At 43.0% G+C, this 21,752-nt stretch overlaps 1 protein-coding gene across 3 annotated transcripts; it reads right to left on the bottom strand.

The window, feature by feature from the left end:
- Positions 1–17,656: 17,656 nt before the first annotated feature.
- On the bottom strand, positions 17,657–20,557 carry LOC144706556 (uncharacterized). Of its 3 annotated transcripts, none has more exons than XM_078579553.1 (5): positions 20,284–20,557; positions 19,609–19,740; positions 18,511–19,526; positions 18,356–18,443; positions 17,657–18,279 (listed from the first exon to the last, which is right to left on the bottom strand). In XM_078579553.1, the coding sequence occupies exons 2-5, from the start codon at positions 19,697–19,699 to the stop codon at positions 17,825–17,827; spliced, it is 1,650 nt and encodes a 549-aa protein (XP_078435679.1). In that variant the 5' UTR covers positions 19,700–19,740; positions 20,284–20,557; the 3' UTR covers positions 17,657–17,824. The 3 variants fall into 3 exon arrangements, with proteins under 3 accessions (XP_078435679.1, XP_078435676.1, XP_078435678.1); XM_078579550.1 differs by having other exon boundaries at positions 18,511–19,529; positions 20,284–20,555; XM_078579552.1 differs by lacking the exon at positions 20,284–20,557 and adding an exon at positions 20,104–20,261 and having other exon boundaries at positions 18,511–19,529.
- Between the last annotated feature and the right edge of the window lie 1,195 nt (positions 20,558–21,752).

Genomic DNA, 21,752 nt, shown 5'->3' with positions numbered 1-21,752 from the left:
AGGTTGCCAGCAACCCACAGCGAAGCCACCCAGCTGGTGGCGGGCTGCGCACCATCTGCCGCCCACGGGACCTGCGCGGGCGGCAACCCGCGCAGAGCGGCCACCTGAGCAGCGCCCGCGGCGCTGGCAGGTCGCATAGGCAGGTCGCCTGCACGCGACTCCCGCAAGACGGTAGCTGCCGCGAGGCACCGCGCGCACCCGGCGCGAGGTCCTTCCGCTGGCAGCGATATTCGCGCAGCAACCCGCAGCGCAGACAACTGCCTGGGCAGCGTCGCCGGGCAGGTCGTGGCGCAGGCCGCCGTGAGGCAGCCTCCCGCGCACGATAGCTGCTGCAGAGGCGCAACGCACAGCTCCCGCACGCAAGTTGCTTCCGCGTGCGGCGATAGCTGTGCGCAGGCTCATCCCACGGCAGTCCCTCTCTTGGGCAGAACGACCTTGTGTGCACGCACACAAGGTGTTCGTTGTTTTGTTTTCTTCACAGGTGTGAACCTGCGAGTGAAATAAACAACCTAAGAGACTATCTTCCCTGAGCAATATTAAGAGGGGAATCCTTATTTGCTGAAGAGCAATTACACACTTTGGAGGGAACCCATTGACAACTCTGAAGATAAATTCATTGCTGGATTAAAGTGAACATAGAGACCTGAACATACCATTTGAACACCAAATTCTTCTCTGCTGTATTCCTTGCTCCTCGTGGATCGACCCTTACTTGCCCTAGGGCTGTGAGGTAAAAATTATTGTTGAATAAGCTCAATCCTCACACTACATTTCTGCTAAATAACCAGTAAAAAATCACCCCAAAATTGAGTTTATCAATGCCATCAACATTGAGCGAGCCCTAAATATTGGGTGCTACATAATCCATGGCACATGATAATAGTAGAGTCTTGGGTTGCTTTGGTAGTCTCCTTTGGAGACGTCGTACACTCCTCCATGGTATGTGTCTTGGTCGGGCTCATGCTTCATTCTCCATCCTGATGATGCCATTAACATTGGGTGAGCCCTGAATATTGAGTGTAACATAATCCATGGTACCTGTTTTTCCACAATTCACATTCAATGAATGAATAAAAATAATTTTTGAAGGAATTCAAAAAAAGTTCAAAATGAATTTTTTTATCTTAAAATGAAGACATCCAAATGTCATGTATACCAAATGTTTTCAAGAGCCTTCTAAGGGTATTGATGTATTCCACTACTAACCCTTGTGGTACCTGGTAGCACAATGAAAGGAAATTAATCAATATGTGCACAAGTGTACTATGAAGAAATAAAATAAATGCATAATAAAAATGATATATACCTGGAGATTTCAGTCTACCATCATTCATCTGCAATTTTTTCATCATAGTCCCCTTCCACCAATTCAACCTCTTCAATCTCAGGCAATGACTCTCCAATGTTTCTTTATGGATATTGTTGCCTCAACTGACATTTTTATGTCATCAATATGGACATGTTCTCAGCCGAAAGCCTTGAATGTTTCTAAGTGCAAATTCCATGGTCAGCAGAGAAGAGGCGTTCGACTAGTGCACTAGATGCACAAACAAGAAGAAAATATCTCGCCAAAACAGAAAGCTTAGGGAATCTCTTGCATCCTTTGCCATGCCACCATAAGAGATCATCAATCGACACATGGGGGATTTGTAGGTAACTTTGGAACTCATCTTCCACTGATGGGGTGTCACAATCTTGTCGTGGGAACACATGTGCAAGCCTTGACTTGATGGAAGGTGCGTAGCTCTCATCCATCCTGGCATCCTAGCCATGACCCATACATTGGTGTTGACTCCCTCAATCACCTCCTATGTTGTGATCATCCCTCAAATTTGGGACTTCCTCCACACTATTGTATTTCAATAGTCCTCAAACATATGGAACCAAGCTGTCATGATCCTCTGGTGTGATGGAGTCTTATTTAATTTGTGGATCTACAAATGACACAACTGAGAATGCAGTAGTTCTCCGAACAGAAGCCTCCTACTTAGACAGTTTTGCTCTCATGGCTCTACATGTGATTTGGATGGCGGCTCATTTTTCCACTATGAGGACAACACTCTTCAAGAAAAGGATTCCTTGGTCTATGGCATCAATATGTTCATGAAGGTGTTCATAAAGGATTTGGAGAAATGATAAAACTATTGTCACCGTCACACGTTTAGAACTGCAAAGAATATCTAACGTTTCACGAAAAGCCTTTAAAATTTGAGCAAAATTTGCCACCATTTGCCACCCATGTTCATCAATCACAATTTTTTTCTCTGCCGTGCTCTCCAGCTCATAAAGAGCCATTTTGTACAACAATTTGTCTGCCCTTTGTCAACGCTCCTATAGGATAACTAGATTGTTCCCTGTTGTTGTATCTATTAGAGAAATCACACGTAGATATGGATCGGCAACAATACCAACCCAAGAAAATGACTCTACATCTTCAGATGCCTTATAAAGTCTTTCCAAAACGTCTACTTTACAAAAAATCCAACTGTTTTGCGTTGTATCACTTCTCATTATCAAATGCCACATGTCATAGAAATATATTGATAGATAAAAACATAGCTATTAGAAATTTTCACTATGCAACTAAAAGATCAAACACGTAAATGTCGCTTCATTTGAACATTCATTATGGGCTAGAAATCAATAAATATGAATATCATTTGGAATATGCTTTATATGAGAACAATGACAAGCCCATAGCAACAAAACATAGAACTTCATAATTCATACGGTGCATTGTAATCAAAATAATGTCGATTATAAAGTACCTTTTTGTGTGTAGCCAAAGGGGATGCCTTAGCGAAGGTTGGGAATGAGGACGAAGAACTGATGATAGGGGCTATCCCAAAGCAGGAACGAGAGAACAAGAGGAAGAGGGGAACCTTTTTGGAGATTGGATCAATGAGGGGGAGTTTTTTATAAATAATAGGTAAAGGCAGTCTGCTTAAATAATATACACAAGTAATAAAAAAGATATACTAAAGATTCAAGCCAGAGAATTTCTCACTTCTCAAAGAAGATATTAGATTGAAAGGAATTATTTTTTCGTTTCTAGAATAATACTAATCCAACAAACTTAATAAAAAATGTGACCATATAACCAACCAATAAAATTACTTGTTATAAAATAACATCTTGTTGTTGGATCAAAACATAGAAATGTTGACTAATCTGGCTAGTGTTGAACTTCATAAAATGAAATGGTTGAATAATTGAAAAATCAAATTATTCTTGACTATACATTGAATGTTGAAATTATGTACTGAATTTCTAGTTCTAGATATATAATCCAAAAAGATATTGTTATTGTTCCAAAAGAAATGAGATAAAAAATAGCATCTTGTTGCTGGATCCAAACGTGGAAATGTTGACTAATCTGGCTAGTGTGGAACTTTGTAAAATGAAATGGTTGAATAATTGAAAATTCAAATTATTCTAGAATGAACATTGAATGTTAAGATTACGTACTGAATTTCTAGTTCTAGATCTATAATCCAAAAATTTCTTGTTATTGTTCCAAAAGAAATGAGGCAGAAAATAACATCTTGTTATTGGATCAAAACATAGAAATGTTGACTAATCTGGCTAGTGTTGAACTCGGTAAAATGAAATGGTTGAATATATTAAAAATCAAATTATCATAGAATATACATTGAATGTTGAAATTACGTAATGAATTTATAGTTATTGATCTATAATCCAAAAGGTTCTTGTTATTGTTCCAAAACAAACAAGACAAAAAATATTGTAGAACTAGGAAAGTTATTGTATGAGTTTTACCCAATGCTAAATGCAGAGGCGAGAGGGAACATGGAGAATGCCAGAGAGGGAGAACGCCGGTAGGGAGAATGCTGAGAGAGAGAATGCCAAGAGGGAGAACGTCAAAGAGGGAGAATGTCGGCGAGGGAGAATGCCAAGAGGAAGAACGTCGGAGGGAGAATGCCGGGGAGGGAGAATGCTAGAGAGGGAGAACGCTGGAGAGGGAGAATGTCGAGAGGGAGAATGCCAAGAGGGAGAAGGATAAGGGGAAACAAGGGAAAAGAAGATGCCAAAGATGGAAAAGGAGAACACCGAGAGGGAGAACGCCGAGAGGAAAAATACCAATAGGGAGAAAGCTGCAAGGGAGAATGCCGGAGAGGGAAAATGCCAAAGAGTGAAAATGTCAGAGAGGGAGAATGTCGGAGAGGGAGAACGCCGAGAGGGAGAATGCCAAAGAGGAAGAACACCATTGGGAATGAGGGGGAGAAGCTGAGAAGGGGTACTAGGTGAGAACTGGGAGGAGAAGGGGAAAGAGGGGGAAAGGATGTGCCTCGGGAACAGAACTTGTTCACGAATGATTCGTCTGTTCATGACCGGTTCATGAATAGGGTCGTCCTATTTTTAGCGTTTGTATTCATGTTCGTGTTCGTTCATTAGCATGTTCGCAGACAAACAAAATTTTTTTCCCATCCCTATCTACCATGGAGACTCATCAAGAAGAAGTCCTTCCAATGACTGTGGTTCTAATAGCATGTGGTGGGTGATGTCCCTGGTCCAGCTCTAATGAAAGCAATAGCACGAAGGATGTACAAAATACTATAAAGAAAATTAGTGACCATGTTTGTTGATGTCCATAGCATCTCTTTCACTATAGATGCCTGGACCTCATGGAACAACATCGCCTTGGTAGGTGTCACATTCCACTAGGTTGATTGGGATTGGAAGCTTTGTGAGATGCTTCTTGGCATACGACAAATCAAAGGAACACATAGCAATTGAAACCTAGCAAGGATAGTGATGGAAGTCTTGTATGAGTATGGCATTTAGTTGAGGATATGTATCATTACAACTGACAATGAATCTAATAACAAAATAATGTTAGCGTCAATTGAAAACTGTCAATCCAAAGTTCACAATGGAGTGACACATACCTTGTGTCACCCACATCCTCAACCTCTTTGTCCAGGCTGGACTGAATATTATCCATAATCCGGATGCACCAAGAAGCAGTGATCTATGTGCGCAAGAACCCTACGATACACCGAAGATCCATTTGAATCGGCCATTGATGAATTTACATCATTTAAGCTGGCAACTTTAGGAGCAGTTTTTGCTTGAGTGAGAGCTATCATCAATGCCATCAAGGACTTTATACAATATGAATGGATCTGTATGTTGACCTTTGTCGGAAGTTTGAGATGATTATTTCTATCAAAATATTGGATGATTGTCCAATAGGTTGGAACTCCACACTCAGTATGTTAGAAAGCACTCTTTCGAAGAGGGAAGTGCTTGACCACATGGCGCTACAGTTCATAAAATACACCAACGAAGTACGACGTCAGTCGTCCCAATGACTGGACCATGCTTAATGAATATGCCGTAATTCTTCGGCCACTATGGGATGGTTCAGATTTTGTCTGCTCAACAAATACCTATCACCAGAGTGACATCATTAATTGGCGCACTCACAATCCACCTTAAAGATGCAATATGGAATTCAGGAGCAGGATTGCCATTAGAGCAGAGGGATGCATTGAGTATAGCACGTGGTGCAATGCATGGAAAGCTCATGCAGTATGAAAATGTGCTTTCGCACAATCAAGCATTTTCAAGTGCTGCTATCTTGGATCCACTTTCAAAACTGGATATAGTGGACTCCTCTTTCTACCAGAATGTGCTCTCCTATCTGATAATCTCTTGGACTATACATCAGACCCCAAAGCAGGCGATGATGAGTACGAGCATGGACAACTTTCACAACACTGAGGAACACCAACATATGTTGCCTCTACTCGCTGGGTTTTGCAGTTGGTCCATCGCCATCAACCACGATCAACACCCAGGCAAGAGCTGGAGAAGTACCTCAACATCCCCTTCATTGGTGAGGAGGAAGATACCCCCTTGATATGGTGGAAGGAGGTTAGGACATGATACTTTCCCAAGTTATGAAAAATTGCTCTCGAGTATCTTGCCATGAACCCGACAAGCACACTAGTGGAATGATTATTCTCCATAAGCCAAGGTATCACCACACATCTCATATCATGCCTTGACACAGACATCATTAAGGTGTTGATGATGTTGCGACTGTGGCTTAATCTTCTTGACCAATGCTCCTTAGATTCTAATGATGATGATAATGATGGGGACATTTAACATCCTGGTAAGTTATATACCATCCATTTGTTATTTCATTAAATCACTTATATTTCTCCACGGACTAATTATTATTCCGTCCAACAGAGTAACCAATGAGACAACTTGGAAGGCAATTGCATGGGTTGCGATACACACCTTCAAACAAATTTTAGTCTGTCTCTTGCCTTCGCTATTTTCTGTTTTTTCTTCTTTGTTAATCATTTCTTCACATCTTTTTTTCTCCCCTCCCCCTTTCCCATTTCCCTCTTCGTCCCGTTTTCATATTGTTGTCTTCTTTTTTTTCATCTAGAATTCTTCATTCCAACAGATTTTGTCTTCTCTTTTATTTTTTATTTTGTTATTCTTTCCACCTTTGTCTTCTCTTTTATTCTCCTTCATTGATTATCTTTTTCATTTTTCAAGTTTTGTCTTTTTTATTCCCTTGTTCTTCTGTTTTCTCTTCTATGTTCTTAACTTGTTCATTTCTTCTCTTTCCCCTTCCCTTACTATTTCTTTCTGCAATTCCACATGCATTTCTCTACTGTTCTTCAGCTGTTTTCTCTCTCGTTTTTTTTTCCTTCTTAATTTTCTTGTTATTCCTTTATTTTATTTTTTATTATTTCCATCTTTTTCTTTTCTTCTATTACCCTTCTACATTGATTATGTTTTTCCCTTTTTCAAGTTTTTCTGTCTTTTTTATTCCATAGTTCTTCTGTTTTCTCCTGTGCTCTTCACTTGTTCATTTCTTCTCTTTGCCCTCCTTCCTATTGTTTTCTACACTTCCACGTCCTTTTCTCTATTATTGTTCAGTTCTTTGCTCTCTCATTTATTTTTTCCTTCTTAATTGTTTTGTTTTTCCTTTATTTTATTTTTTATTATTTCCATCTTTTTCTTTTCCTCTATTCTCCTTATTCATTAATTATCTTTTTTATTTTTCTAGTTTGTCTGTCTTTTTTATTCATTTGTTCTTCTGTTTTCTCTTCTCTGTTCTTCACTTGTTCATTTATTCTCTTTCCCCTTCCCTTACTATTTTCTTCTGCAATTCCACATGATTTTCTATTATGTTCTTCAGTTGTTTGCTCTCTCGTTTATTATTTTCTTTTTGTTTTTAAGCAAGAGTATTTATTAAGTTTGTTTCTAAGCTGTCCAAAGGAAATTTTGCTGATGCATTGCAAAGACCCTGGCCTTCTTCCTTGTCGAGCTTCTTCAACGTCATCGAAAAAAGAAAAAATAGGATGGGTCATCATAGCTTTTGGCTTGAAGGATGGGTCATCACAGCTTCAAACTCTAATTTGTATTATAGCAGTATAATTTTAAGTTGAACTTTATGTTGGTTTGGATGTTTGAAGTAAATACTAAAACTGCAAGCTTTCCTACAATCATCGTTGACTTTTACCCTTGAGAAAGTTTTATTTTATATGGAACTTATGAATATCTTTTGCAAATGATATTCAATCAGGTAAAAAAATTCAATTTAACACATCACTAAATAGACCAAGATACACATCCATATATCTTCTTAAGGACCAAAGATTTGAAGACCAAATAATCTCTCGTCATATTCATCCCATCCATCCTATCCCATCTGCATGTTCCATCTGACCATCCCGTCCCATCATGTCCACCGTCCAATACTCCAAACGGACATTTTCTTTGTCCATAGACGATAAAAACATCCCCTCTAAAGAGTGGCGGATGATTCAACATCCTGTCATTCGTCCAGACATTCAGATGGGACAATATTTTTGTTCGCAGATGAAAACACTATTTTTTCCACATATGTGCACTATAACTATGAGTTTGAGTGTTCACTAAGCAATGCACAAATCCATAAAAATAATTTGGAAAACATAAAGAGTAATCCTAAAACTACTTCATTCCCCTCCTCTTAGTTTTATCACCACCAACTTGTGAATTCCAAGGTAAATTTAGTTAATCATTAAGTGTGTGCTTTGGCAACATATTATTGCATGCACAGATCACACAGTATTCCATGCGGTATAGTCACAAGCTGCCCATTGTACCAGAGAAATTTTAGAAAAAAAGAGAAAGCAATGAAGCCTTAAATTATTTTTAATTCAATTATGGTATTACACATGTGCTATGTAGACCATTGTACTTCTTGACTATTCAAACTATAAACAAATGAATTTTTTAATGCCTCTTTTACCAGTGTTTGCATTGTATTTATTACATTTTTCATCTTTTTTCTCATGGCTCCTCATCAGCTCAATGCATTTAAAAATATAAGATAATCATCAGTAATTGATTGCCCATTATCGCATCTCAATTTGCGATGTCATAATGGAGCCTTTTCGTGATGATTAGGTAGCTAGTCATTGTGGAAAATGGTGATTGGTAACCATTCGACGAATTAAATGCTAACATCAAGGCATGTGGGATGATCGAGCCTCAAAATACATGAATATATGTTATAAAATATTAAATATGTTTCTTGAATTTCATGCCAGACAATTTAGGAAAAAAATTATATTCTGAATTAAAAATTTTATTTTAGAAATGACAACATAAAATTCCTAAAAATACTTTAAATCCAAAAAATAACATTCAAAGACTAAGTTAATTAACTAAAGCTAGATAAAACACATTTAACAAGTTTAATGCCGTGAGACATGTAAACCTGGCCATGGTAACCCTTTTTTTAATTGGCAAAAACACAATGCCGGGTAGGCCCAACCCAAGGGTTGTGCTCATAAACTGATCCAACCGTTTCTTGGTCGCCACCCAAGAGGGTTTTGTATATGTAAGGTTGAGTGTTTAGAGGAGTTCATAGGCATATAGAAATTTTAAATATCTCAATTGCACATAGACCCCACTTGTCCGTGTCCATGACGCGAAGGAAAAAGTTACAACAGCGATACTACTGCGTATCGTAGTGGAGACCTTAGGTGCCAACATGATGGAGTGCATCAGCCGCACTCCCCAGAAACGTCTTTAGAGACATCGTCACCATCATCAATGCCTCCGCCGGTTCACTTTCAGCCCAACTAGCACGCGAAGGCGACCGTGAAGATGCCCGGGTTCAAATACCCCGGGCAAAAGCATGTTCGTGATCGTTCAGTTTTTGGTTTTATTCTGTTTGGATGTTCGTCTGTCATGTTTGTACCATCGCTTGTCATGCCATTCTCGTTGTGTTCGTGTCCAGGGTTGTCTTTTTGTGTGTCACGTCATCATCACTTTTTTGTGTCTTTTTCTGGCCCTTTGGATTGTCATATTTGGGTCTTTGATTTTATAAGGGGGTCCTATGCACATGGACCCCTCTTAATGGACGCCACTTAATGGACCTCCTTAGGGCCCATCTTGACCTCCCTATAAAAGGGAAGAAGATGCGCCCTAGGCAAGCAGATCTGAGTTTATTGTATTGAAATTTTTGTTTGAGATTGGGTCTCACGAAAGGGAGAGAGGAGGAGAAGGGGTGGAGAAGAGAGAAGGGGTGCAGGGAAGGCCTAGGGAGCGTTAAAAGGTTGCCGCCGCTGAAGAAAGAAGATTGTGATGACCACCATCCTCCCCCTCCGAACGCTCGTTCCGCACGATCAACATCGCTGCGGATCTGCACGTCGTCTGCGAACCAGTGCCCCTTTCACGATAGGCAAGTCGTGATGATCCGATCAAACTACACACGTCGCCTATCGTCGCCCTTGCCTGGGCACGTTGCTGCTAACATTCTCGGCAAACGTGGCCTGCTGGACGACGAGTCCTGCTTCACCAGCCAGGAAATTGAACCACCTACATGATGAGCTCGGGGCTGCGTATCGCCTAGGCTGCATGGAGGCATACCGCAGACCTTGGAACTGTCGTATGGCAACGCTCGCTGCCCGACAACCAGCAGCTAGCCAACAAACGTACAACTGTTCGCTGCACGACCAAACCTTTGGCCGCGTGATCAGACCATGAGCTGTCTGCGCTGCACAACCCAACATAAGCACAACCTTGCAAGTGCGCAATTCCAATCGAGCTGCCTTCGGTGCCTCAAACTCCTCCGTCACCTGCCCCAGACCATGCGGAAACTTGTAGTATCACGCCCTTTTGGCGCACTGCCAAGGACAATTCTGCTGTTGTTGTCACCATTCGCTCCTGTGCTTGCGCTGGGTCAGATTTGCCCAACCCACGCACACCACCTGTTCGGACGTCGTGCTCGCTAGAGTCCGGTTGGCGCTTGGTCCTAGTCGACGCTTCATGCATACCCTCTTTACCTCTGACATCCATATCCATAGCTTCACCACGCCTGCCCGCACCGGTTGCTGCATCGATGAAGATCCTAACGATGAGCAGTCCACCAACAAGGTACGTTGTCCTCTCACTCGCATGTTACATTATCTTCTATAGTATACTTTCAATTTCACTCCACTGTGCTTGGGCTCGAGATAGGTAAAAGGATATTGAGAAAACTACGAGATCGAGTGTCTTTATCGGTACGGGGCGAGCCCGTCCGTTACGTGCAAGCCCCTACATAGTTATTATGTTCGGCGTTGTAGTTGTCATCGTCACTCCGACAAGGGTAAGAAGGCCACTGTCATTGTCACCCAACATCCCCTTCAGAGCTCGGAGTCTGGCAAAACCTCCACGAATCGGGCCTGCATGTACCTCCACGTAGGACACATCATCACGTAACTACATTACCGTAGGGAATTTATCCATCGAACGACATCGTTGACGATGATCAACCTTATTGCTTAGGTACCCGAGCACTGTCTCTGTGCTGACCGGACGACGTCCTAGATGCCATCCGGCATCACAACATTTGGTTCATTTCCCCCAAAGTTGGCAATGTGTGGAGCAAGTGTTATGTTCACACCCGACAGATATCATCTTCAAGCTCCATGAATGGTAAAACATCACACAACGACGTGCACTCTCGCCTTCAGCATTCCACACCATACACCACTCGTGGGGACCATCAGGCACAAGAGTCTGGCATATGCAAAGAGCTAGCAGGCTATGTCTCTTGACACAATGGCTGCATAGGGCCTCCTAGGGAAGATCTTGCCAAGTAGTATAGAGAGAATGGGTGCAAGATCGTACCACATAGTTGGCGAGGGCATCCACCATTTAATTCCCCTCTCGTAGTTGGTGTCAAATGCTAGTGAGACGCGTGTGACATCCTGCCATTCACTCTAAAGATGTCACCAAGAGCATGAGCCTACACAAAGCATATTGACTAAAAATGTGATCTGATTCTATGATAATATGGTGAAGGTTTTGCTCCTCACAAGGAGGAAGTCATTACGTATCGCCATAGCCTCGATCGATGTATTAATTTAAACTCCACAAAAATGTGAGAAAGCAAAAACAATACTCCCTTTGTGGTCTCAAAAGATTCCACCTCCACTAACTAGGCATCGGTTTCCTTTGGTCCTATCATCCACGCTGAGCTTGAGAGAACCCATTAGCAATGGGTGCCAATGGACAATCTGTAGCCAATTAGTGATGTGGGTCAAAGTGACCAGTATGCACAAGTTCTGAAGTGCATCACATGTAGGTAGTGAGTGTCGGGCGATAGGTAGTACGAGGTGATGGTTTCCTCGTAGCCATTGCATGACGCAGCACATGATATCTTGTACGCTCATGGTGGACCTTTCAAAATGAGAAGAGTTTCGCCCTTCCATACTAAGTTAATGTGTAGATAAGGGTTAAGCTTAGAGCATGTTGATGAGATAAAAATCAAAACAGTATAGGACGTCTTCATTAGGCTCTTGAGATCATTATCTAGATGAGCATGATGATTCCTTGTAGTGGGAACTTTAAATGGAATTACAGTGATATCAATAAAAATATGAAATGAAGAACATGTGCACATATCACATCCATGATTTCTTGGGTCCTATAGAAAGATGAGTCAAGTTGCTTACACGATTCTCAATACGTTGAATTTCCTACTCCACCTTGGCAACGTTAGTTTAACCTCTTTTATCGCCGTTACATTGTCTCCATCTCATCAAGAATATAGAGTAACCATAGGAGAAGGGATAAGGATAAGGCCCTTGAAAAATTCTGTCATGGGTGAAGAAGTGGGTATTTTTTGAAACCCCCACCCAAAATTAAGTATATCTTCCGCCGTCCAAAAGACCATTTGCTTGTGACCCTTTAGGCCCATGTATTAGTCCAATTAACGACTCAAGTGGATCAATAAAATGTATTGACCTTTTAAATTAGTTACCTATATCATCATCTAAATTCATTAATGTTGGATCGATTTAACTCAATCGACAGATTGAGTCTCCAACACATGGGGTGCTAAACTGCACCTCGTGCTCTAGTGGATACAAAGGTGTGTGTATCGACTCGCTCATGGAACATGTTCATCATCAGTTATTATGTATGTATAGTCTCTCATCTACTTGAAGCTCCTAGGATGACTTAGGGTATATCCAATTCTCGAACCCTAATCGGTAATCCGAGTTAGTATTGATGCGTTTGGAAATCATCAGATAACTCTTATACAAGTTTTCACTGCCTTGGCAAAGGACTTCATTGCATCGTATTCCTTGAGTTGTCACCTCCTATAGCGAGGGTGGACGATCTCATATTGACCACTCAATCCTGTTCGTGAACGTGTGGATGCACCCAAACTAAGACTGTTAGAATCTTATGATTAGGACTCGTAGGTCATAGTCAAAGTATTATTGTCTATCCTTAAGACGTCTCTAAGTCAAAGAAAAACATACAAAACCATGACGTGAATCAACCTGATTGAAAAAATTCGGTATAATATCATTCATGAATTCGTACATATCAATTCAGTGAACTATTTCCACTAAAGAGCACCCACTATCTGTCCTTAGTTTCTCCACACTAATGGCTACTAGAAAAACCATGCTCATCATATGAGTGAGGGCTAAATAGTGTTATTACATTCGTATACTTTGATGTCTTTCTCAAGTATATTTAGAATAGGAATATTTAGAATTGATGCTTAAAGACAAGTGATCTTTGTATTAGGATCTCATCATAATTGACCAAGTTTGATCATGTATTCATGAACTTCATTAAAAGCATCACATGTGCACTATAATGAATATATTTTATTAATGAATACAGAACTTAGTGACATGCTTCCTCGTCACATATATTTCCATCAGTCTTGATGGCGCCTGATCCCTATACCCCCTCGTCCGTCAGTCGACATGCTTTCTGCCAAGAGACCTACTGTGTTTGCGGCCTCCTTCTAGGTGACCCGATTATAGGAAATACGTTCATAGGTACTCCATGGATCGGAGAATAGTGAGAGATCTAGATTGTATAGCTATAGTATGCAACACGATGCTAATGAGGATGTGATGTATGAGTTGAATGCGCCCGCCAAGGCATAGAAAACTGATGCCGGACGTCGTCGCAACGTCGTCCGACCATCACCGAGGGTAAGGGCTCGGTATCGAATCAAGTAACTAATCAGACTACGTCAATAAACGTCGTCCGATGAATGCGGGTGGACAGATAATAATGACGAGATAAATGACTGAAAGCCTAATATCGTATGTGCGTGCGCCGACGAGCAATGAATTTCCGCCCCAGAGAAATGATGGGTCGCCTGAGTGAAGCCCGACGGGCCTCCTAAACCTCGCCCGAGGGGGGTCGAGGGCGAGTACGTCACCGAATGGGAAATTCCCGCTGAGATGCTCACACACGACGGTAGTTCCCGACTCGTGCCGGACGGGTAAAGACTCTCGTGAGATATCGTCGTCGTCTCAACCTGTCGCACACTCACCTACCTAACCCGAGCGCGGAGGAGGCAATACGAAAGTATACTGAAGAAGGTAAGAGACGAGAGAGAGCAGAGCAAGAGGGTACCTTCGTCGCACTAGCGACGTTTGTTTGTACCGTCAGATTCTGGAGGGTGATGGAGAAGCACGAGCGGCCGCGGTGTAGGTATCCTTGCGGTTCGATAGTGGGCACTGATCGTCGCCCCGAGGTTGTGATCGGCCGCGGCTTAGGCTAGCCGATTTGGGCTGCGGATAGTCCGATAGTCACGGCAACCAACCCAGCAATTCGCGCCAGCTGGTAGGAATCCTCCAACGGCGATCGGGCCCGGGAGTGAGAGAGTGGATCAGTTTGCGGACGCAGGATGAGAATCCGGGGAGTGGACAGCGCAGGTGACGTGAAGCATGAGAAATGGCGGGCGAGAGGGATGGCAACAGAACAGAGGAACGCGGGGAGAGAGAGAACGGTGGTAGCAATCCGAAAGGATGCGTGGGTCGAGAACGGTAGCAGGAGGCGGGAGCGAGAGTAACGGCAGTCGAGAGGGATGGCAACAGAATGGGAAGGACGCGGGGAGGAAAGAGAATGGCGGTAGCAGTCGGGAAAGGTGCGGGGGACGATAATGGCGGCAGGGGAGGGTCGAGGGCGACGGTAAGAGGCGTAGGGTGGTGCTAATGGCGGCAGAAGGCGGGGGAGATGGCACAGGTGGTCGCAACGGCCACGGACGGCGACCGACGGTGGGAAGTGGCGGCGATCGGATTTGGGCGGCAGTGAGGGTCGAGGTGATGATCTTCTTCCCCCTTTCTTTCTCTTTCTTCCTCTTCTTCTTCTTCTTCTTCTTCTTTTTTCTTCTTCTTCCTTCCTCTCACGAACGTGACTCTTCCACTTCTAAGAAAATAACTGCCAATTCAAGAAAGAGTGGTCTTAGAACGCCCACCCCTTCCCCTTATATAATGGGTGAAGGTGGGCCCCCCCTTTAACAACAAGAGAGAAAATAAGAAATTAAGAAAAAGGGAAGATAATGGGCTTGTCAGGCCCATGTGAGGGGAAGACGTCCTCATATGGGCTCTTCCCCTCACTACACGATGACACATAAGACACGATGATGAAAAGTAACAAAGGTGTAAAGAGACGAAACATAAGATGCAAAATGACAACGAAGCAAGGGAAAGGTAGACGGAATGCTCCGATGGTGAGACGATGCACGCGTCACGCCGAGTATCTGAATTCGGGGTCGCGGGTTGCTGCGGCGGCTCGTCGTGTCGGTTGGACACGTGGCGGTGGCGGGCCTGATGACGATGGTGGTTCCTTGTGATCAGGCTCGATGACGTCCGGCGGCTCCTCTCGTGCTGGCTCGATGATGTCCGTGGCAGGCTCGATGACGTCCGGTGGTGCCGCGCCATCAAAAACGGAGTTTCCATCCTTTGACTTTCTTTCTGAACTAAACTAACAAGGCATCAAAATAGTGATGGTGTGTGTGAGCATGAAAGATGGGACATGCAAGATAGTCTAAAGGTAGGCATCCTCGGGAGTATTGAGTGTAATGTTGGATAAAATACATGTTAAAAGACATCTTATCAGGATGGTAGAAAACAATCTTCATCAAGTGGCAGTCTACATTAAATACAGGGTTTCAGCTTTTATATTAAAGTCCTCACTTCATATTGATGGATATTACGTGGCCGTCAAGCCAATTATACTACTTTTTTTTGTTTAAGTTCATTGAATGAAATATTTCTTCAATTTTATTATTCTATGATATTTATAATGAAGTCCATGAATATATGCAATGATCTAGTGAATTATGATGATATCATAATACAATGATCATTAGTCTTTAATCATACATTCTAAGTACTCTTATTTTATGGATAATCAAAATAAACATTAAATTATCTGTCTAGAATAAAACTATATGATGCTACTTATCGATAAGTATGGTTGATCATAACAATTAGTGCAGACAGACTAAGGACAAATGGTGAGTGCTCTTTGGAGAAAGAGTGCACTAGAATAATTCGTATAAATCCCTAAATGGTATTATGCCTAAAATTCAATCATGTTGATTGAAGTCACAGTTGTATAAGTGATCCATTGACCCCGGATACCAAAGACGTCATAGCTCAAATATAGGAAGAATCCCTCATAGATGATTGAGTGGTCAATACGCGATCATCCATGCTCGGTATAAGAGGAGATTGGCTCAAGGAAGATGATCCAGCTAAATTCCTGGCTGCATTAATGAGGATATTGGATAAGACATTCCCTAATGATCTCCGTTATGCACTAGTATTAATCAAAGGATGGATTAGGTTTAGGGTTTGATGATAAACTATACACTAAGTCATTCATGAGTCTTGTGTGGATGAACAATTATACTTATATAGTAACTGATGATGGTAAAGGTTCCATGATGGAGTTCAAACACAACTCAGTATCTTTTAGAGCACAAGGTGTAGCTTGACACCCCACGCGATTGATCCTTAATTAATCTATATATTGATATAATTAATTAATAAGTTTGGCTAATAATTGTTATTAGGTCACTAAATTTATCAACTAGAATGAATACATTTGCTCAATTCCTCCCATTATTCTTTACTTTCTACTTTTCTGATGCCTTTTCTGTAAATATTTACTAATTTTTTCAAAAAATAAATGCGATTCCATAGAATAAGTTAATTTCTGTTATACTCTTTAAGGATTATGCTCTTTTTTATCTCATTGTTTCCTTTAATCTATTTTTTTAAGTATGAAGTCACATGATTTTTTAATGTTGATTTATGTCAAAATCCATAATTTCAACGCATATTTTAATGCGCAAGATTATTTAAGATGCTATTTTATAAATTCCAATATATAAAGCGCTAGAAATATAATATAACAAATGTGCAGGGCCAACAAGAAATTAGATGAAATATACCAGTATTTCTTAGTGTATTAAATCTCTTGCCTGATATCTCTTGTTAATGGAGAGGCCTACTTTTTTGAGATAATAGTGGGTGTGAATAATTTATTAAATATATACCTAGTTTTAAATGATACCCCTTGTTTAAGCTAATGAGGTGATGAGAGAGTGAAAAAGCATCATAACAAAGCACACAAATCAAAATCTAACGATTATAATTACATACCATAACCCAAAAATAGTCGCACCCAATGTTGCAAACTAAGTAATTGATAAATAAGTCGATATGAGAGAAAAAAGAACTGAACAAAACTCAATGTTCTCTTCAAAAAAGGGGAAGAGGTCAGTTGAGATCGTTGCTTTCCCCTATATGATTATTTGCTAGAAATTACAAGTACAAACTTGATCCAAAGGGTCCCAACACCCTCTGTTCACCTCCATCTAAACCAAATAGAGACTCTAAACTGTCCACGTAGTGTATCATGCCGACCAGCCAGTTTTCCCTCTTTTCCTGGCCTTTGGATCCCAAATTCCCATAGAGAGTCCCTGAAGCCCTTCTTTGAGGAGACATCCACCAGGGCCCAAATGTTTTGATTTTATTTATAAGTAAAAAACTCCTGGGCTCACAATTGGTTTAAAAACCAAAAAGTAGAGTCATAAGAATTTCTCAAAGGATTCCTGCCAGCTACCAGGTAGGGACGGACACAAACTGACTAAAGTTTGGATGGATTGGGCTGTACCAGACTCTCGGACTCTCGGTCAACCGTTTTCAGGCTGACCGAATGTTCTTCTGGTTCCGATTCACGCATCGAACAAACCCAAGACCAAAAGTATAAAAAATACATTGGATATTAAAATAAGCCATGAAGAGGGCTTAGATTCCATCTCCATTCCACTAGTCATCCATCCACAGACAACAGCAAAGTCCAAAATGAATTCATGATCTGTTCAAACCAAAGGGTGGGACAGAAACAAGCTGATTTCCATGAGAAGTTAATAAATTATTGGGTTAAGAGGGAGAAACTTACAAGGCCCAATAAGACATCAAGCATACAAGGGTGCAGAGGGTGTCAAGAGAGCTCACCTGGAGCGGAAGTCGGCAACTAATTCCGACACGAGGTCAGCAAACAGCGAGCACTCCATTTCCGACGCTGCCTCGAACTTCTCCGTGTCAAAATTGAGCCAACGACCCGGCCCGAAGCCCATGTCTGCGGCCACCAACTCGTCCAACATCCAATCTCCCATGCCCCGCCACCACGCCAGCCTTTGGCAGACCTCTTCCGCCATGCACGCCGCGCCGTTGCCACGTGTCCACCCAGGCTGTTCAAGCTGGCGCTGCCGCCAAGTGTCAAACCACTCGGCAGCGCAGTCGAACAGCACCTTCCTCTGAGTCTTTCCCTCTGCGGGGGCCCCCTCTTCCAGCTGATCGAAGAGCCGTGGATCCAACGGCCGTCCTGCCAACACGTCGACATCTGCCCACCTTGCCAACCGTCGGATGTAATCCCTCTCCTGCCATGGCGAGATCGGCGGAGACTCTTCCCAAAAGAAATCTCAGAACCGGGAAAAAAAAGAAAAGGAGTGGATAATTCTTTTTATATTTTTTGGGCTTACCGAGTCTGCAGCTGCCATCGTGAATTTCGGACGTGCTGCTGCTACTCTCACTCGGGAAGGGGGCTTCAAGGATGGAAACCGGGCTAGGCTGGAAACCCAATTTTTTTTTATTTATCGATCGCAAAAGTTAAACTTTGTCGCAAAAAATATCTCACCTCCGGGATGGAGCATTGACCGACCAGGAGAGGAACAGTTTCCTTTTCGGGGAAAAATTCCCAAGTTGGGGAGGAACAAGAAGCGCTTCCCACTTCCGTCTCCAGCTCCTCGCTCAACTCTCTCAGCTTCATTTCCAGAAGCGCTTTCAATCCATGGCTTGTATTTACCTTCGACGGGTTTTCATCCCCAGTCGGTTTCCCCATCGGAGATGTAAAACTGAATGAAACGATGTCTGTTCTATTGCTTCTGCTGTCTTCCATGGCGACGTTGGCCGGCCGTTTCTTCCTGTTCATTAGTCTGGATTTGGGTGGGGCCTTTGGCGAGATCTTGGCCTTACCGGGTTTGGGAACAGTCTCCCGGGGTGAAGACGACTTTGAAGGCGTCCTTCCATTGCTGGAGATAGTTTTTTTCTTGATCGGGGGAGTCTCTCTGGGAACTGATGTCCTTCTACCAGACGCCAACGACCCATCTCTTCTTTGGGGATTTTCCCTGTGGTATCTTGTGCCTGCGGAGCTCGTTTCCGACGAGGCCCTGGCGCTGCAGGATTCTTCCTGCTCGCTGCAGCTCCTGCTGGCTGTAGAAACAAGCTGCGGTCTTGATGATCCGATAGTCTTCGGAGGTGCACCAATTCGACGAGGGTTCACTGATCTTGCGGGCAGGATTTCATTTGAAAATCTTTCGATTGGGCTTCCGGGCACCTTCAAAGACTTAACCGGCGATGGTTTTCTGGGGTTGCTGAGTTTACTCCCAATGTCGATATCTGAAACTCTCTTCTGTGACTGACATGATGTGGTTGGGCGAGGGTCAGAAGCCGTGGTCATGGGCAAGGAGTTGAGGCCCATAAGCCTGGCCACCACTCCGGGAGCCCTAATTCCTTGAAGTTCTTCGTCCATGGATGAACATCCTTTGGAGCTTGATGGCCCTGGTTCACCCCCATAACTTGCTGATTGTAAGCGCATGGATAGATGAAGTGGGTTCTTGTCACCATGTCTGTTGGCTTTGTCTTTCTTTAGTTCTTCTGCCGGGAAGAAGACAGTTAAAGAAAGAAAACACGGCGTTCTTCTGTGTTTGATGTATGTGAATTAGGGGTAACTTACCAGGTGAAACCGTCCCGTCGGCGAAGAGCTTCTTGCTGGATTTCTTGTTCCAGTCGAAAAGCTGAAAGAAGCCTGCAGATTTGATTCCCATCTTCTCTATCGGCGCAGCTTAGGGGGAGAAGCGAATCATGCCTGCAACAAAAACTTTAATCAATGGCAGGAAAAGACTAACGTCTGATTTGCAATGGGCAAATTCTGGCGCCGGAATAGTAAGAACTAGTATCGCGTTCCTGCAGATCCAATTTCTCCGGACAAATTGAAAAACTTAAAACAGAGCGAGATATTCGGAAAGAAGACAATATCAGATCTAACAACAAAATGCGACGTGCAAAGTGAACCTTCTGCAGAATGAATGAAAATCCTTAAAAAATTACGAGCTCAATCCTGCGCAAGACCTATTTTATGATACAAATCAGATTTACCCTGACGAATGAAATCAAAATAGAACAACCCAGACGACCAAAATTGAGGAAGAGAACAAGGTCAGATCCTAACAACACAATGCGCCGCAAAAACCGAATCTTCCTCGCAGAATGCTCTCAAAATTCCAAACAATTTCGAGCTCAATGCCGCGCGAAACTTGTTCTCCGACACAGATCCAATTTCTCCGGGCGAAAGGGAACCACAAGGAAAGAAAAAAATGTGGGTCAGACCTAAGATCAGGATGGGAGTTACCTGTAAATCCACTTTGAAAAATTACGACGCGGGTCCAAGAACAATCTCTCCCTACGAGTTAGGGTTGAATCCAGGCGTCAAGCGCGTAGGAAGAGGCTGCAGAATCGTACGGTGGAGACCAGCGGGCCGAGCCAGGAGAGCTTCCCCGGCATTGAAAGAGGAAAACGACCGCTGAGAGTTGCGTAGATCGAAGCCATTAATGGCGGAAACGGGGAGAGAACAGAGGCGGGAGAGAGCTCAGAGCGCGCCAAACCCCTTTTTTTATCCCCTTTTTTTTAATTTTTTCACTCTCAATTAGTGAAAGAAAATTAATGGGAGTGGACCCCGAATGGCGGGAACTTCTCTCTCCTCAGGTTTTACCCCGTTCTGCTACCCCGCGGACCATCTTATCAGTTCCGCCGTAGCCCGGAGGCGAGAAGCGACTTCCCCAACCGCGAGGACCTACGGATTTTACACGGATCCGCAGGAACATCACACCGGCTAACGCGGCTACCCCACGGGCTGGTCAACGTCCGGGTGGGGCCCACCACGTGGTTCAACGATAAAAAATAAATAAAAAACTAGTCCAGCTACTGCCGACACCGTAACAAATAATCAGAATGGATTCGCGGAATGAGGAGTTCAGTTTCCAGAATGAGAAAGACTAGAATGAGTTATCGTCGAACATCCTCTTCCTCTTCGGAAGTTGCCTGGAAATGGCAACCTCCTGAAGACATGAAAAGAGACTTAGCTTGAGATTTTAAGGGCCTTCTTAAAAACTTCAATCCATGGGTTAGAAGGGATCGATTGATTTGAACAGGAAAGAAGGTGAAAAGATTGAACAGGACTTACTAACCCGTTCAACTATCAAGCCCAAGGAAGAAGGTGAAGGTAATTGGCCAAGGCTGAGGAAGAAATTAGAAAGGTCGGAGCAGAGAAGGTGCTGACAGACTACAGTAGTGGCACATCTTGCCGTTATGCCTGAGAGTGCAAGAATGAAATTAAAGAAGAAAAAAACCCGTAGGCCCAGTTAGTTTTTGGAGACGCATCTAGACGCAAGATTCATGACAGATGTGCAATTACTTTGAGGTGACAGGACAGGCTATGGAGCTTAGAGATGTGATTTTCATACCAAAGCTTAAGTCATACATTCTAAATTGTAGAAACTTAGGTGCTCAAGGGTGAAATATTGTGATGGAATTAGGAAGACTCTTAGAATATGTTAGTTGGGGAGTTTTGCTCGGATGGGACGCCTGATGGCGAGGACGCCAATGCATCAGCCTGGGACACGTCACCGCAGGCAGTCGGGGTCAACACAGACGTTACGGATCCAAAGATGAAGTCAACAGAAGTCAACCCACCTCGGTCAACAGGAGTCAACGAAGAAGTCAACACGCCACAACCGTCGTCCGCCACGTCACCACCACAAGACGTCTCCACGCCGTCATGACACGACGCCAAAGGCAGATCCACAACTGCCCTTTGGCGTG

The sequence above is a fragment of the Wolffia australiana genome, chromosome 8 (genome assembly GCF_029677425.1).
Source record: "Wolffia australiana isolate 7733 chromosome 8, ASM2967742v1".
In the NCBI taxonomy this organism is placed as follows: Eukaryota; Viridiplantae; Streptophyta; class Magnoliopsida; order Alismatales; family Araceae; genus Wolffia; species Wolffia australiana.
Note: the sequence above shows the minus strand (reverse complement) of the source record. Positions and strands in the feature narration are given on the sequence as shown.

Excerpts from the sequence above, each read along its gene's own strand:
- LOC144706556 (XM_078579550.1), bottom strand. The coding sequence starts at position 19,699 with ATGGGAATCAAATCTGCAGGCTTCTTTCAGCTTTTCGACTGGAACAAG. Across the intron at positions 18,444-18,510 it reads GTCAATGCTCCATCCCGGAG|CCTAGCCCGGTTTCCATCCT; the intron begins GTGAGATATTTT and ends TTGGGTTTCCAG. Across the intron at positions 18,280-18,355 it reads CGATGGCAGCTGCAGACTCG|AGTCTCCGCCGATCTCGCCA; the intron begins GTAAGCCCAAAA and ends TCTTTTGGGAAG.